We start from the raw sequence: 16512 nt of genomic DNA, 5'->3' as shown, positions 1-16512 counted from the left end.
CATGAGATCATTGACGTGTTTTGTTTATTTTTCTTAGACTTGCAACATTACGGAGGAAAAATACTCGTAAATCAAAAACATTTCCAATTAAATACTTACTACGTTCTTACGCATGTTATGTTTTAGTAGGTAGTGTAATTTAATGTAGGTATAGTCTCATCATCTCAAATTACTTTTTCGTTTAAGACGGTACGACGAACCTACGACCTACCTCCTACGTAATATTTTCATAGGGCCTAAGGTGTTTCTAATCTTTGTGAAATATGAAAACCTTCAACTTCTTCTACCAAAACCGTCACTTTTGAGTCTTTTGACACTGACAGATCGGTATCGTATCGGTGTGTGACATCTTATAAGTATTGTTCGAATTGGGCCATAGGTAGGTATGTACAGTGAGGCTCGAAATTGCATGGAGACATTATGAATGAATTAATTGATAAAGTCGCCATGCACTTTTACGGTTGATGGTACATTTTTAATTAAAATAAATGTTTGATTCTGATGTCAGTGTACGTTCGAATTGGTCTGTAAGGCGTTATTGCTGTGCGTTATTGAAATTTACCGGAGGTTTTAGGAGTATGGTTTCATTTTAGAAGCTTAAGGGTCTCCGGCAAGCTCGGTTCTCCATACAAACGTAGTTCCGCTCTCATTTTAAAACGACTAGCTAGATTGCTCTGAAACTATGTACTTACAATAGGATAAGGTATATCTATGTCTGTAATTAGTTTATGTAGCTTTAGATACTGTAGTTAAAAAAATACAGCGAATTTAAGTTATTCATACAAAACTTATTTTTGCTTTATTTCGTTTGTTTTATAAACTGGAGCTATATAAACTAATTTCAGACCTAGATATACCTCATGTCATTGTATGTGCAAAATTTCATTACAATCCAACTCGTAGTTTTAAAATGAGAGCGAAACTACGTTTGTAAGGGAAGGTGCAATTCCTTCGAGCGTGCCCTGGACTCTTATGTTATTATTTAATTAATGATTATCGTCAGTACCTCACGGGTCTCTAATATCTAAACTAGACAGGCGTTGCAGTTTAGCCGCACCTTCGGCAAGTAGATACTGTAGAAAGTAAGTTTTAACTTAAAATGTTCAGCAACGGAGTGCAAGAGTGCACATTGATAATTTGAATTACGCGTGGGTACCAATCTGTTTTTTGTTTTTGAATTTTGATAAGCCACGAATCATGTCATGCATGACGATCTGTATACATAGCTATCAGTTCCCAAACATACCAGAGTTACTTTCCATTGCGTCCTTCAATATGACTTTGTTAAATGAAATATAAGTATATTTTTCGCGATTTATCCAGTTTTATTTAGTTAAAGTTGCGCGAAGATAGTATCGTCATCATGTACGAGTAGGTATGATAAGTCATTCCAACTAAATCTATAAATACCTAAGTATAAAGTTGGTACAAGTTTTCTTTTATCATAGTTCATTCCCATGGCTTATGGCGCGGCGGGATGGGCCATAAGCCATCCGACACCACTACCCTCTACACGCTGGCCCATCTTAGTGGGCCACTATGATGGTCCATCGTGTAGAGGAGCCATTAAAGTTACCCGTTGCAGAAAATTTGTTATGTTGATAAATACTATGTAACTCAATATTATATGACCGCACGACACATTTTCTGGTAAAAATCGAATACCTACTTTACTGAAATTTCAGTTAAAAAGATGAACACAGTGGTATTGATAGGGCGTGCCTGGGTATTATCTTATCAGTTATCGCCGCACGTCGCGTCGCCGCTATCCGTTTGATTACCCGGCGGGTCATGGTATGCAGCTCGGAAATTGCGACTTGTAGATATAGATTACCTATAGGGTGTTTTCCAAAAGTTTTATGAACTATTTTTGGATTGTGATGTAGAAACAATATTTGTGACTAGGGGAATATAATTAACCCTTAATTCCTTTTTTAACTCGTTCGTGTCTTTCATCGCATAGATAAGAGAATAAAAAGCTTTTTTTTTACGCTGCACCCTTACAGGCGGGATAGCTTTCTTATTTGAATCTCAGTACTTGAGAAATCTTATAGAACGCGTCTGTATGTATGTATGTTCGCGATAAACTCAAAAACTACTGAACGGATTTTCATGCGGTTTTCACCTACCAATAGAGTGATTCTTGAGGAAGGTTAAGTTTGTTAAGTAAGGGTAACCGGCGAAACCGGGGCGGGTCGCTACTCGCTAGTATGTTACGTACCCGAGTCGCTAACTTTTATTGCATGGTATATTCTATAAAATGTCTGTTTTTGAATTTAGATTCATCCCACTAAGTACAATACAAATTAGATGTATTTATAGCTTACATATTGAGAGTTGTACTTGTACGTTAATATTTAACAGTTAAAATAGTGGATTAATAGTAGGGTATGATATAAATATCGATAAAACTAATCATACATACTTATTATGAAAATATCACAATGAACTTTGCTCAATGCAAAAGTAGGAAAACAAGATAGGTGACGAGGTTTTTACTGTTCTTAGTCGAGTGCGATCCGGAGGGAAGTAGAGCGTGCCGCGCCGCGTGGTGTCGAGAGGTCGAGCGAACGCCCGGGCCGCCCGGCGCATCTTAGGATCCGGACGGAACCGGTTACGCGCCAAACTCATCAAAACATACTTTATTGACACTTACGCTGTAAATTGAACTAATACACAATTATCTAAACAGATCATCTGAATTAAACAAACTCTATTTTAGGCCAAGGCAATGTAAGCGACCTACATTACTATACAGTTCATGTTTAAAGGAATTTTAATTTCTCATGCTATGAAACTGGGTCATTGTTTATTTATGAAGCGGGTTGAAAGTTATAGGTTTCAGCTCTAGAGCGGCCTTAAAAAATACTGGGGTTTGTTTCTCTTCATGGCTAAATTTCTAATTAGACGGCCTAAATACCTCACTCATCATTTCTAAGTCTAGTCATAATGTCGACCTCAGTGCCTTTTTTTTGAGAATCAGAATTTAATTTTGCTTCATAATAGGTACCTACATGCAAAATGGTATAGGTACATTAAAAATATATACTTACAGATTACAAAAATACAGCAATAGCTTATAAATCGTAAAGATCGTATCGTAAGTACATTCATAAAATATTAAAAAGTCAAGATGAATATAAACTAAACAGTCGCACACATTTAGTCAAAATTATAACAAAAAAACCGGCCAAGTGCGAGTCGGACTCGCGTTCCAAGGGTTCCGTATATTACACAATTTAAACAATGTATTTTTTGTGTGAAACGTGAGTGAAATGTCTTTAAACAACCCGTAGGGGTCGGATCATAAACTAAGTAATCAAGTCCGACTCACGCTTGACTGCAATTTCTAATAGGTTTTTCTATAATCTATAGGTAAAGATCTATTTTGCTTATTTTTTTCAAAATTTTAGACTCAGTAGCTTCGGAGATAAAGGGGGGGGGGGAATGGTCATTTTTTGCCTATTTTCTTGAATAACTTCACAATGAGCTCTTTCATTTGATATGTAACACGATATGGTTTGAAAAACTTTATTTTTTATTTTTCTCATTTACCACCCAAAAGTGGCCCCTTGTTTAAAATTCATTTGTTTACGTTACATGACCGTCTTTGGGTCACAAACTTACATATGTATACCAAATTTCAACTTAATTGGTCCAGTAGTTTCGGAGAAAATAGGCTGTGACAGACGGACAGACAGACAGACGCACGAGTGATCCTATAAGGGTTCCGTTTTTTCCTTTTGAGGTACGGAACCCTAAAAAAGAATAGTCATTAAAATATTAGATTTAAAATAAAAGCTAATTTAAAATAATAGGATAGCAATAATCATAATAAAAAAGTCAATAGTAAAATTTAAATAACAAAATCATTAAAACAAAAATCGAGATGTCAATTAATTAATCTAATAATAGTAATTTACCAATAAATTCGTTCAAGCTTTTTTAAGTTTGTTTGAAAAAACACCTATTTTTTCTGCCTGCTTTATGTCATTTGGAAGGTGGTTGTATATCTTTATAGCTACATAGTTTATATATTTTTTGTATTGTACAAAATTCGACTTAGGTAACACAAGCTCGAGATAATTTCTTAACATGTAGTTCTGATTATCATTTATCGACTTTTATAAGAGTTTTTATTTTTATAAACATAGATAAATGATAATGATATGATAAATGTACAATGCAATGACTGTTTTCATATAATATTTTAGTCATACTTGTTATGAACAAAATGCTGCACTTCATGATAAAAGCAAGCCGCTTTGCACAGTGATAGTAGGGACCAAACTGAGCGATTTGACCCGCAGCAGCGGCAGTTTCACCCCTTAGGAACAGAGATGGCGCCACTTCTTTAAAAAATATTTCAAAAAATTCTACAAGCTAAACCAATGAACCGATTTAAATGTTTAATATCTCAAATGAAAGCGCATTATATACATTACTTTTAAAAAAATACTCAAAAAATATATACTCAATACTTTTGATAAAAACGGGAATTTAAAGTTTGTTTTTTTACTCGATTGATAGTTTTTACTTGATTTCTCAAAAAAATTGTATGGAATATGAATAGTTTAATGCATGTATATATTACTGAATAAATAACAAGTATTATAGAAAAAACCCGACACCGATATCTCTCATACTTCTCGAAATATGAAAGTTTGAATGTGAGTGTAAATTTCTTCAAGATATATTCCAAATAATTCTACAAGCTAAACTATTCGACCGATTTTAATGTTTAATATCTCAAATAAAAGCTCATTATATATACTACTTATAAAAAAATATTCAAAAAACATATACTGAATACTTTTGGCAAAAAACGGCATCTTAAGTTTTTTTTCTTACTCGATTGATAGTTTTTACTTGATTTCATAAAAAAATATTATGGAACATGAATAGTTTAATAAATATATATATAGTACTGAGTATATAAAAGTATTACAAATAAACCCGACACCGATACCTTTCATTCTTCACGAAATATTTAAGTTCAATTATGCACGTTCTTACAAATAAATTCTTTAAAAGAAATCTTCAACCGCAGTAAGTGCACTGATTTTAATATGAAATGTGTCAGATGAAAAGAAATCACCCAATTTATTTTAATAAATAAAAAATTAATAAATAATACTGAATAAAGTTTTTTCCTGGTGCTGAATTACAAAAAAATATAACAAATCTAAAATTAGGAATTATTTTTATTTAAAGTGACTACATTTGTAAACAAAAAACTTAAATGTCCTCTTCGGGTTCACTGGTAGATGTAGAACTGAAAAAAAAGTCGTTTTGAGAAGTACTCGTACCATTTCAATACTACAAAATCACCGATCATACATGAACTGGTTGCTGTAGATTACTGTTGGATAATTTTTGTGCCTGAAGATTTACTGTTGAATTATTTTTGTGCCTAGTTGATTACCATTAAACCTATAATTTTGTGCCAGACCTATAATCAGTGGTCAGCATGCAAAATAACTCTGGATTGAAAATTACATTAACTTACTTTTGATTTGTACAGGCACCTTTGCATGATTTACACTGGGCTGTGCATGCTAAGCTGACGCGACGACACTCACAACGCATAGTTTCGCAGCCAGATTTGCAGCCACAATGGTCCAAGAGGCTTAATTGAAACCAAATCGCTGAAACTGCCGACCATTCCGGAGTCCAACTCTCTTTTTCCTCAGTCCATCCCCAAGAAGATGGATATGGTATGGAAACTTCTGGTTTCATAGCGTTTCCCCAAATATGGCCCGCTTGGTAAGCCGCTCGAAGTGCATGTTTATAAAGAGCAGCTGATGTAGGTGGCAGGCTTGTCACAAGCTTGTTTTTTGAAGCAAACAAATATTTGTGAACTTCATTTACGTTTATGTGTTCCGTTTGGCCAAACAATAAGACAAATCTAGGGTTACTTTATACTAAAATTAAAATATGTAGTTACACACCTGACAACTGACAAAATCAAAAACTTAAAAGTTGACATACTCCTATTTTCCCGTCTTTTTATAGTGGCCAGAGAAAGGCAGCTTGATCTGAACGAATTCTTCCAGTACGAAAACCAAATTTGTCCACCTTCGTTGTCAGTCAATGGAGGGCGTCGTTCAGGGAACAAATCTGATTTGGCCGAGAAATTAGAACCTGCCAACCCTGCCACCTACATCAGCTGCTCTCTATAAACATGCACTTCGAGCAGCTTACCAAGAGGGCCATATATGGGGAAACGCTGTGAAACCAGAAGTTTCCATACCATGTACATCTTTTTGGGGATGGACTGAGGAAAAAGAGAGTTGGATTCCGGAATGGTCGGCAGTTTCAGCGATTTGGTTTCAATTAAGCCTCTTGGACCATTGTGGCTGCAAATCTGGCTGCGAAACTATGCATTGTGGGTGTCGTCGCGTCAGCTGGCCATGCACAGCCCAGTGTAAATCATGCAAATGTGGCTGTACAAATCAAAAGTAAGTTAATGTAATTTTCATTCCAGGGTTATTTTGCATGCTGACCACTAATTATAGGTCTGGCACAAAATTATAGGTTTAATGGTTATCAACTAGGCACAAAAATAATTCAACAGTAATCTACAGCAACCAGTTCATGTATGATCAGTGATTTTGTAGTATTGGAATGGTACGAGTACTTAACAAAACGACTTTTCTTTTTCAGTTTTACATCTACCGGTGAACCATATAATTTGACATCACCTAATAATAATTAGTTGCCCGTTTATTTTTGTATTTAATACACTGACAATTATCTGATTCAATTCGGCTTATATGTATAGAAACTTTACTACTAAATTGACCTACTTTTATATTATACACATAGATTTAAGATTAGATCCTAAGTATGCATGTAATATTGCTATGCCCCCACGGGGTCCATGTGGAACTACCAAGAATTTGTTATACCTATAAAACCATGGTTGCAATAAATAAATATGAAATATGAACCCAAAGAGGACATTTAAGTTTTTTGTTTACAAATGTAGTCACTTTAAATAAAAATAATTCCTAATTTTAGATTTGTTATATTTTTTTGTAATTCACCACCAGGAAAAAACTTTATTCAGTTTTTATTTATATTTTTTTATTTATTAAAATAAATTGGGTGATTTCTTTTCATATGAAACATTTCATATTAAAATCAGTGCACTTACTGCGATTGAAGATTTCTTTTAAAGGATTTATTTGTAAGAACGTGCATAATTGAACTTAAATATTTCGTGAAGAATGAAAGGTATCGGTGTCGGGTTTTTTTGTAATACTTTTATATACTCAGTACTATATATATATTTATTAAACTATTCATGTTCCATAATAATTTTTTTAAGAAATCAAGTAAAAACTATCAATCGAGTAAAAAAAAAAAACTTAAGATGCCATTTTTTGCCAAAAGGGTTCAGTATATGTTTTATGAGTGTTTTTCTATAAGTAATGTATATAATGAGCTTTTATTTGAGATATTAAACATTGAAATCAGTCAAATAGTTAAACTTGTAGAATTTTTTGAAATATATTTTGAAGAAATTTACACTCACATTAAAACTTTTATATTTCGTGAAGTATGAGAGGTATCGGTGTCGGGTTCTTTTTATAATACTTGTTATTTATTCAGTAATATATACATGTATTAAGCTATTCATGTTCCATACATTTTTTTTGAGAAACCAACTAAAAACTATCAATCGAGTAAAAAAAAAACTTAAGATGCCGTTTTTTGTCGAAAATAATCAGTATATATTTTTTGAGTATTTTTTTAAAAGTAATGTATATAATGAGCTTTCATTTGAGATATTAAACATTTAAATCGGTTCATTGGTTTAGCTTGTAGAATTTTTTGAAATATTTTTTAAAGAAGTGGCGCCATCTCTGTTCCTAAGGGGTGAAACTTGCGCTGCTGCGGGTCAAATCACTCAGTTTGGTCCCTACTAGCACTGTGCAAAGCGGCTTGCTTTTATCATGAAGTGCAGCATCCGGGCAAAAAATGGCCATAACAAGTATGACTATTTACTAAAAAGAGGCCTATGGATAACGGGAAAATATATCTCTATTAATCTTAAGCACTTTTTTTGTATAAGTAATTTTTTTTCACACTTGTGCTATTGCCCTATGATCACACCCATACAGTACCTCTATGCCGTATAAGCGTATGCTCTATGTAGTAATAAGGCTCTCTACATAAGAAAAATAAATGATTTTTAGCGTGTCAACATCTACAATTTTAGTCATTAGCTTTCACGAGTTTTTTACAACATAGTCTATGTGATTGTGCCATCTAAGATATGGGTCTAATACAATTCCAAGGAAACTTATAGAGTCCATGTATAATTTCGTATTCTAATATAGGTGTTAGGAACATTGATTTACTACTGTCGACACATTTGTTTCTGCTGCTGCGCATCTTATTTTAGCACGTGAAGCGGCTGACGCAATGCGCACGGCGATAGCGTGAGCCGCGCGGCCGCGCCCGCCGCGCCGCGATTAGGTTTAGCTTCGTCGGCTTTGCCACGCGCCATACAAACCGCGAGTGCAGCTAGACGGTGTTTGTAGACTATGACAACGTGTTTCCGTATGCATGTCCGTCAGACAGGCTCGGGGTTGGTTAACGACCATGTGAGTCTGAGGGAAATTTCAATAACAACTTTCAGTTTCCAGAAAAGTTAGTAGATCGGCCATGTGAGTCTGCGGGAAATTCGAATAATAACTTTCAGGGTTTTCTGAAAAGTTTGTAGATCGGCCATGTGAGTCTACGGGAAATTCCAATAATGACCTTCAGAGTTTTTCTGAAAACTTGGTATATCGGCCATGTGATGTAGGTCGGCCCTATGGCCGATGTCACCTGACCCATGCCTGGCTTGATGTGACCTATGTCATCCCACAATAAACCTGATCGTTATAAATTGTTCGTAATACATATATATTATAATTATTGTAATAAATTTGTGTTATATACAAAGTTTATATATACGTAGTTATAAGTTTGTAAAAGCCACTAGATATATTATGTTAAGTAACTGTAATTAAATTATCTGTATTTGCTACACCCTACCATCCATCCACCATCAAAAATGTACCATGGAAGCAAGAAATAAGTGAAAAACTGAATACTGAATACTAAATACTGAAGCTTGGAATACTATATACTATATAATATAAAAGTAGTACAGCATATAAAATGCTAACACATGGCTGGTAAGGTTTTCCTGGGTTTCCCTTACCTTGGAACAAATGTTGGCCATGATGTTTCCCAGAAAAAGGCAGGTGATGTTGTTATTGTATAAAGATTTTAAACATAGATTTATCTTTGGGGGGTGTATATTGGAATTAACAAAACTAAATCTATCTTACAAGTATATTGTTATACTTTCTCTTTCACACATGTAAACCATTACTAAAAACCGGCCAAGTGCGAGTCGGACTCGCGCACCGAGGGTTCCGTACTTTTTAGTATTTGTTGTTATAGCGGCAATAGAAATACATCATCTGTGAAAATGTCAACTGTCTAGCTATCATGGTTTATGAGATACAGCCTGGTGACAGACAGACGGACAGACGGCCAGACGGACAGACGGCCAGACGGACAGACGGAAAGCGGAGTCTTAGTAATAGGGTCCCGTTTTTACCCTTTGGGTACGGAACCCTAATAAAAAAACAACAGCCCATAGTTTCTAACCTTAAGGACTTCGCTTGTGCTTTAGTACCTTGGTAGCTATGAATAGGAGCACACCTTGCCTTACCACATATTGTGATAATAACATCCAACTCTTATAAATCGCTATGTGCCTTTTAATTTATAACCCAAATCCAATAAAACACGATTTAATCTAGACCTTTATTAAAATTATTCAAACTATCGTGAAAGAAATATACCTAAATACCTACAACTTCTTTCATTCGAAAAGTCCCCCTACCCACCCCACCTACTTACCTACTCTCTGTTCTGTGGTAGTCGTCAAAAGACAAGTGGTCATTCTGTCACCAGTCCAATTTTAACCTGTGTATCAAGTGTATTCTAATTTTAATAAAATGATCTGAATTAGATTAGTTATGGATCTGATCTGTCAGTGTAAAAAGTGACGTTTTTGGTTGAAGAAATGTCACTTTTGACACTCACATGAGATCCATATTTAATTCACATCCTCTTGTTAAAATTAGGATGAAGGGGTTCAACCGGGCCGATGTTTTCATCCCATGGCGTCAGTCCCCGTCGCGATAACCTTCGGAATCCGAAGGTTATGCAACAGTGACCGGGCAAGTATCATCCGAAGTTCGGATTCGAGTTCGGAGTTCACTGTTGCATCACTCGTTTTTTTGCTCGTGTTGTGTCTATAGTTTTGCTAGCGTTATGCTATACAAATTTTCGTCGGTGTGCACAACTGCAATATCAAATTTTGAGGATTTAAATGTACCTTTGGTATAATTTATTTGATTAGGAAGATTTAATTTAATAGCGCAAGCGAGTTTCTGTACACGACGTCATCCGCATATTGAATCAATAGGTACTTTTATTTTATCATTCAAATAAGTTACACAGCATTACAATATTACTACTGAAGGCACTGCGAATAAAAAAAAATAAAAAATGAAAAAAAAAATATAGGAAAAACAATACAAATAATAACAAAATAATACAATTTAAACACTAGATTTGAGCGACGATGTACAAATGTAGTGCATAATAAAATAGTTTTCCATCGTATTGTCTCGGAAACGTTCGTATTTGTCATGCTACTTCAGTCAATTCAATTACTATTCGACAATTTACGCTACGCATAATGGTGTGAAGGGTTCCCTTCGTGCGCAAATCCGACTCGCACTTGGCCGGGTTTTTTTTTTAGTGACCGTATGTTTGTATGTATGTATGTATGTATGTATGTATGTATGTATGTATGTATGTATGTTTGTTCGCGATTATCTCCCGTTTGGCTGAACCGATTTTGATGCGGTTTTCATAAAAGTGTGTGTTATTCTGGAGAAGGTTTTAGTATACATAGAGCTGAGTTGATGCTGAACCCTGGATGCAGCTAGTGGAACTCAAGTTTGGTGCAACATAGGCAAACGCTGTTTTGGTCGTCCGTCATATCTTGATGAGTACTTGAACGTGCAGTACCCAAGATAGAGCTGATGCTGAACCCTGGGTGTACCTAGTGGAACTCAGGTTTGGTGCAACATAGGCACACGCTAGTTTGGTCATCCGTCACATCTTGATGAGCACTTGAGAGAGCAGTACCCAAGATAGAGCTGATGCTGAGCCCTGGCTGTACCTAGTGGAACTCAGGTTTGGTGCAACGTAGGCACACGCTAGTTTGGTCATCCGTCACATCTTGATGAACACTTGGGAGAGCAGCACCCAAGATAGAGTCTAAATCTAAAACGGGCAAACCCCTCATTGTGTTTATGCGAGTCTTAGATATAGGTACTAGCGCAGGACATTGCTCTGTTATTTTATGAGCTAATGTTTATAGATTTTATTGCAATAATTTAGTTAACTGTTGACAGTTATTGGCGATAAAAGTATATCGCTTTTACGTCAAACGAATGTTTTTGAAACATGTTTGTGATTTCAATTGATAAAATTTTATATGTCCGCACGATGTACCTATACTTAGGATGAATTCGTCCTAATTTCTCTTTCACTTCAGTCCTAACTGGTGCAACTCAAGTGGTAAACTTAATCATCATAACATGTCAACAACCTAAGTTGTTCGCTTTTACCACTTAACAGACACTCAATATTCAATGTTGTTGATGATATTAAATATTATTTTTATGTTTTAGTTATTTGCGTATGAAAACTACCACCCTACTGCTTTTCCAAAACCTATAATTGGATTACAGATAGATATATTAGGTAAATATAAAACGTCATAAAAGTTTTGGATGATTCACGGTTAGTTTCACTAGACTGATATCGACCGTGATTACCTTTTGTGAACTGAGAGGGTAGTTCGAAAAACTCGCGCGCCTAGAAGATGTTGATGTCAACTTTAGCCAGTCTTCTCCGAGACCACGGGGACAACGCCGTCCTCGAAACGTCGGAGGTAAATTTAAAACTTATTTTACGCGATTAAGTCCCGTCGTTGTAAATAATAAACTTACTATAATCGAAAAATGGGACGTTCAAACCCCCCTCCCCCTCAAGGGCTACGGCCGGGAACTTTTGATATGTTCACCTCATAAGTAGTCCAAACCAAGTTACGGAGTCAAAAATTGCGTTCCAAGCATTTCCCTCTATACCTTTTGTATTGCTAGTGCCTACGTCAACTCTTAGGATTAGTTGATTAGTTGTCAAGCGGACCCCAGGCTCCCATGAGCCGTGGCAAAATGCCGGGATAACGCGAGGAAGATGATGATCTTTTTATTGCTTGGCCTACACTATTTTTAAAGAATAAAGAGTGGCTTTCCGAGCTGATGTGGAGAAACGTAAATTACCTATTGCTGTTGTCTTACTCCTTGTAAATAAGTAACATCAGTACTCCACATAAGCATTTTGTGGCTCGTCAGATCTTGTAGGCGTTCTTTTGGAATCTGTGGAAACATACAGATTCTAAAAGCAAATATTCAATTGAATCGATCACAATAAATAAAACAAGAAATATCTAGATAACAATATATTTTGTCATCAATGACAAACTTAACAACAGACTACAACATAGATCTTTTCAACCAAACCTGCGCTAAAGATAATACTTTGCGATACAATGTCTTTTATGAAATGTTTACCAACACATCGAGGACAAATTTGAGGTTGCGCAGCTAATAAGCCGCTACTACAAATATATTAACGTTCAAATAATCGCGAACATAAATGGACGGCTTACAATAATTAGATATTATAATAGGATTTTAGTGAATTAACTTTAGCTTGCACCGGCGCCTGCGCTCTCGCGCGGCGCGGCCGCGTGCCGATGCTATTACAAACAGTTGGTAAACAAGTCAGGGGACAAACCTAATTACAATCCAAAATAATTTTAATTGTACAGGTAATTTGTTGTAGTTCTAGTAAAAATAATTAATATTTATCTACATTAAAATTGCTTTTGGATTTACTTTGAAAATGATATAGTGTTTTACGTAAATGACAAATTGACTCAGAGGCCGGGCGTGCCCGCCGCGCCCACGATGCTCGCTTATGTGTAGGTAATCATACAAACTTATTATATAATTTAGATACATGTTAAAATTAATTATAATTACACGTACAAAATATAGTTGTCTCAGTGCATATTCTGTTTTTTTGTTATGTTAAGTACCTATAGATAAAGGTAAAATTGTAAGGTTTCAAAAGGCGGATGTCCACGGTCGTGTGGTTAATATCAGAAAATGACTATAATTTGTTTTTCCACCTTTTCCATGAAATCTACACGCGTGTCGTGTATAATGTGAAAAAATATTTGTCGTAATTTCCAAATATCTAACTAGGGATGCAAAGTGATACAATTCATTTACCTACATAAATATTAATTATGACGCGGTATTTGATGTTGACCAAATTCTAACAGTCAAAAGCGTATTTGGTGAATTCTGCAATTGGTAGAGTAATAATAGACGAAGAAAACTAGCCACGAGGGAGCCGTGCGCCGCCGCTCCGCGTCCGAGCCGGCACCCGGCAGGCGCCGCGCCGCGCCGCGCCGCTCCCGCGGTTTGTAGAATGCTTTTTGGCACTAACTTCAATAAATATTTATTTTTAATTTTATATTATACAAAACATTCAAACCTGATATTTACAGCTTATGAGTAAATACTGATGTATATATATATATATATATTTACAATGATATAAGTACCTACCACAAATATAGTATGTCCGGAAAATCAAGAACGGATGTATAATTTTCAATTAGCACGACATACATAGATTGTCTCAGTTTATACATGTACATAATATCAATACCGGCTGGAACGTGTACAATATCTACAGCTGTTTGTTATAATTGAAGCACTAGCAACAGTAGCAACACGCACATCGATACATCGGAAGTACGAGTGTGCTGCGCGATGCTGCACACATCACGAAACTTTCTTTTCCCATATTTATGAATATGCAATTGTTCGAGTTTGATGAACACGCCTATCTTGGATTATAATAACAAAACACTCCGGCAATATACCCTTGCTCCGCCAAGCCTACAGCATCGCAATGTATATTGACTCTAACACCTAACGTAACATATTTGATTATATTGCACACATTCATTTAAATATCTACTTATAATAGGTATGTATAAATAAAAGAGCGGGCTAAAATCCCTCTCCGCCATAATTTCGTAAACTCACCGCTTACTACCTGATGGAATGACATGTCGCACTGATGGAGCCGCCAAGCAAACTGAACAGGCACAACGAAATACTTAGGTATGCTCTACGATCGGTTCTATAATACAACTTTATAAAATATACATCGACTTGCGGATGCGAAATTCTACATTATAAATTAAATATATTTACTTAAAATCATAGACGAAGAAATAAAAAAAACGCACAAATTGGAGCAATATATTCTAAGCTTAATTATGGCATCTAAAGAAGATGGCGTAAGATGCCTTGGGTTATTTGGCAACTCGACTTTAACGCTTGACAACTGGGTTACCGCAAGTTTACATGTAGGTATAGTATGCAGTACTCACTAATGTAAGTATTACTCCAATTAGTGCAATTTTTCTATGCCTAAAATAAAATCAATCAATAGACGAGTTAACCCTTTATCAGGCTAAGGGACATATATATATATATTTCCCACATATGAACATCATGTATTCTATTTTCAATTCGATTGTCATTTTTGAACTGTCAGTCTGATAGTTGAAGGGTTAATAGAATGAAGGGTTGTGTAAGTGTGTAGGAACAGCTTGCTTAGGGGAGTGCGCTGTGCTGCAAGCTCTCTCTACATGACACATATGACACATGACAATGACACATGACGATGCGCTACTGCGGTGACGCCAAGCCAACCCGCCGCTGGATGCACTTCCCGAACGCTAACGCAATTCTGATGGCACATGGATGACGCTCGGAGTTTCTTCTCATGAAATGCTATGATGCCGACCAAGCACTAATCGAATCCCTAATGAAACTACAATGTATATGATCCGGAAAGTCGAAATTGTTAAATTACCACTTGCCATAGCACCAATGCCAATCATTTTTATCAGCACAATTCGCATCAAAACTGAACATCGTAAGATCTATGTTATCGTCACTTCTTCATATTCTAGCTCTATTAAATTAGTTACGGAATTGAATTTATTAAACTTACTGCGAATTTAACTGTGAACGCTTAAATGTGTGATTTTTTAAGATGAACTTATTTTTAGTTAGTAAAAGTAGGGTTTGATTTTTTATAAAATTCAGTCGCTGACTACTGTTAAAATTGGTTAAATTTCTAACTCTAGAAAATAATTTACAAAATATCTCAGACTACCCGAAACTCCCTTTAGAAATAAGGGAGATTAATTTTGTAAGAAAAGTTTAAAAACTTTCGGGCAGTATGCTTCGTAACTAATTCATAGTTTTGGACATTTCGTCGCTGTGTAAAAAATTTTGATTGCCTCCCTTGTGCCATTAATTTTGTTATAGCCTACTAGACCTGCGTCATTTTCCGTATCTCTCGTCATCGTCGAAACGTGGGGTCAATATCAGTGTCGATGTTCAACATTAGTCCGAATCGGATCTCATGTAGAGCACGTCTCTGCTCCGCAACCGCGCAATGATTTCGTGTAAAATACTCGTACACATCTCACGTACACGTAATCATGTGGATGTTTATTTATCGGCGGGGTAGCGGGGTTTCAGAAAAGCGTTTAGAAGAGCATGTGGCAGCGCAGGTTGGAGTTGGCTATTCCGTGGTGTGCGCGGTGAGGTCGGCCCCCAAGGTCGCGGTGCCCAGCGCGGCCGGGGGGTCGCTGGCGGGGAGGGACAGTAGATGTTAGGCCTCCAGAAAAATGAGCGCGGTCGGCTTCGGCTCCAGGTTCGATTTCTTTGCTTCGACCACTAGGAACTCGATTTCCTGGAAATATCGAGTTTAGAGTTTATTTGTTACGTATATCGAGTAGAGTTTATTTGTTACGTATGTAATGCTAATAATTATGGATTAACGACTCTAAAAGCCATCAAAATCAAGGTTGTTAAATCATTGACTCGATTATTTAATGCTGAGATGACTGAGAATGCCCAGTCCGATCATCTGTTGTGCGCTTGTTTCTTAATGCATTTGTTTAGTTAATTTTTTGATGGCAAGTATAGACTGACCGGTTTGTCCCTCTGCGCGAAGGACTCGGCGATCAGCCGCGCTACGTCCTGGTGCTGCAGACCTTCCACCCTGTGTCCGTCGACGGCCAGTATCAACTGACCAACCTCTAGTCCTCCCGCTTCATACGCTGCTCCATGCTCCTGTTGATCAATGTGCATACTTTTCAATATAAGATTCACATTTACTTATGAAAATGCAAACTCACGTTTACGTCAATATTAAGTGACAGGTTTGGAGTTAAGCCCGCGAGCCGTTTTAATA

At 36.2% G+C, this 16512-nt stretch overlaps 2 protein-coding genes across 9 annotated transcripts in view; one reads left to right on the top strand and one right to left on the bottom strand.

The window, feature by feature from the left end:
* Positions 1-16512, top strand: part of LOC134740716 (metallophosphoesterase 1 homolog) — a 74925-nt gene that overhangs the window by 33894 nt on the left and 24519 nt on the right. The gene's annotated exons all lie outside the window — the stretch shown is intronic.
* The window catches only part of LOC134740712 (whirlin), a 118196-nt gene continuing 114284 nt past the window's right edge, over positions 12601-16512 (bottom strand). For all 8 annotated transcript variants that reach the window (XM_063673281.1, XM_063673282.1, XM_063673285.1 and 5 more), the window contains 2 exons: positions 16251-16391; positions 12601-16008 (listed from right to left, as the gene is read on the bottom strand). In XM_063673281.1, coding sequence (XP_063529351.1) covers positions 15928-16008; positions 16251-16391 — 222 coding nt within the window. In that variant the 3' untranslated portion in view covers positions 12601-15927. The remainder of the gene's footprint in view (positions 16009-16250; positions 16392-16512) is intronic.

Source organism: Cydia strobilella, chromosome 4 (assembly GCF_947568885.1).
Source record: "Cydia strobilella chromosome 4, ilCydStro3.1, whole genome shotgun sequence".
Classification (NCBI taxonomy): Eukaryota; Metazoa; Arthropoda; class Insecta; order Lepidoptera; family Tortricidae; genus Cydia; species Cydia strobilella.
Note: the sequence above shows the minus strand (reverse complement) of the source record. Positions and strands in the feature narration are given on the sequence as shown.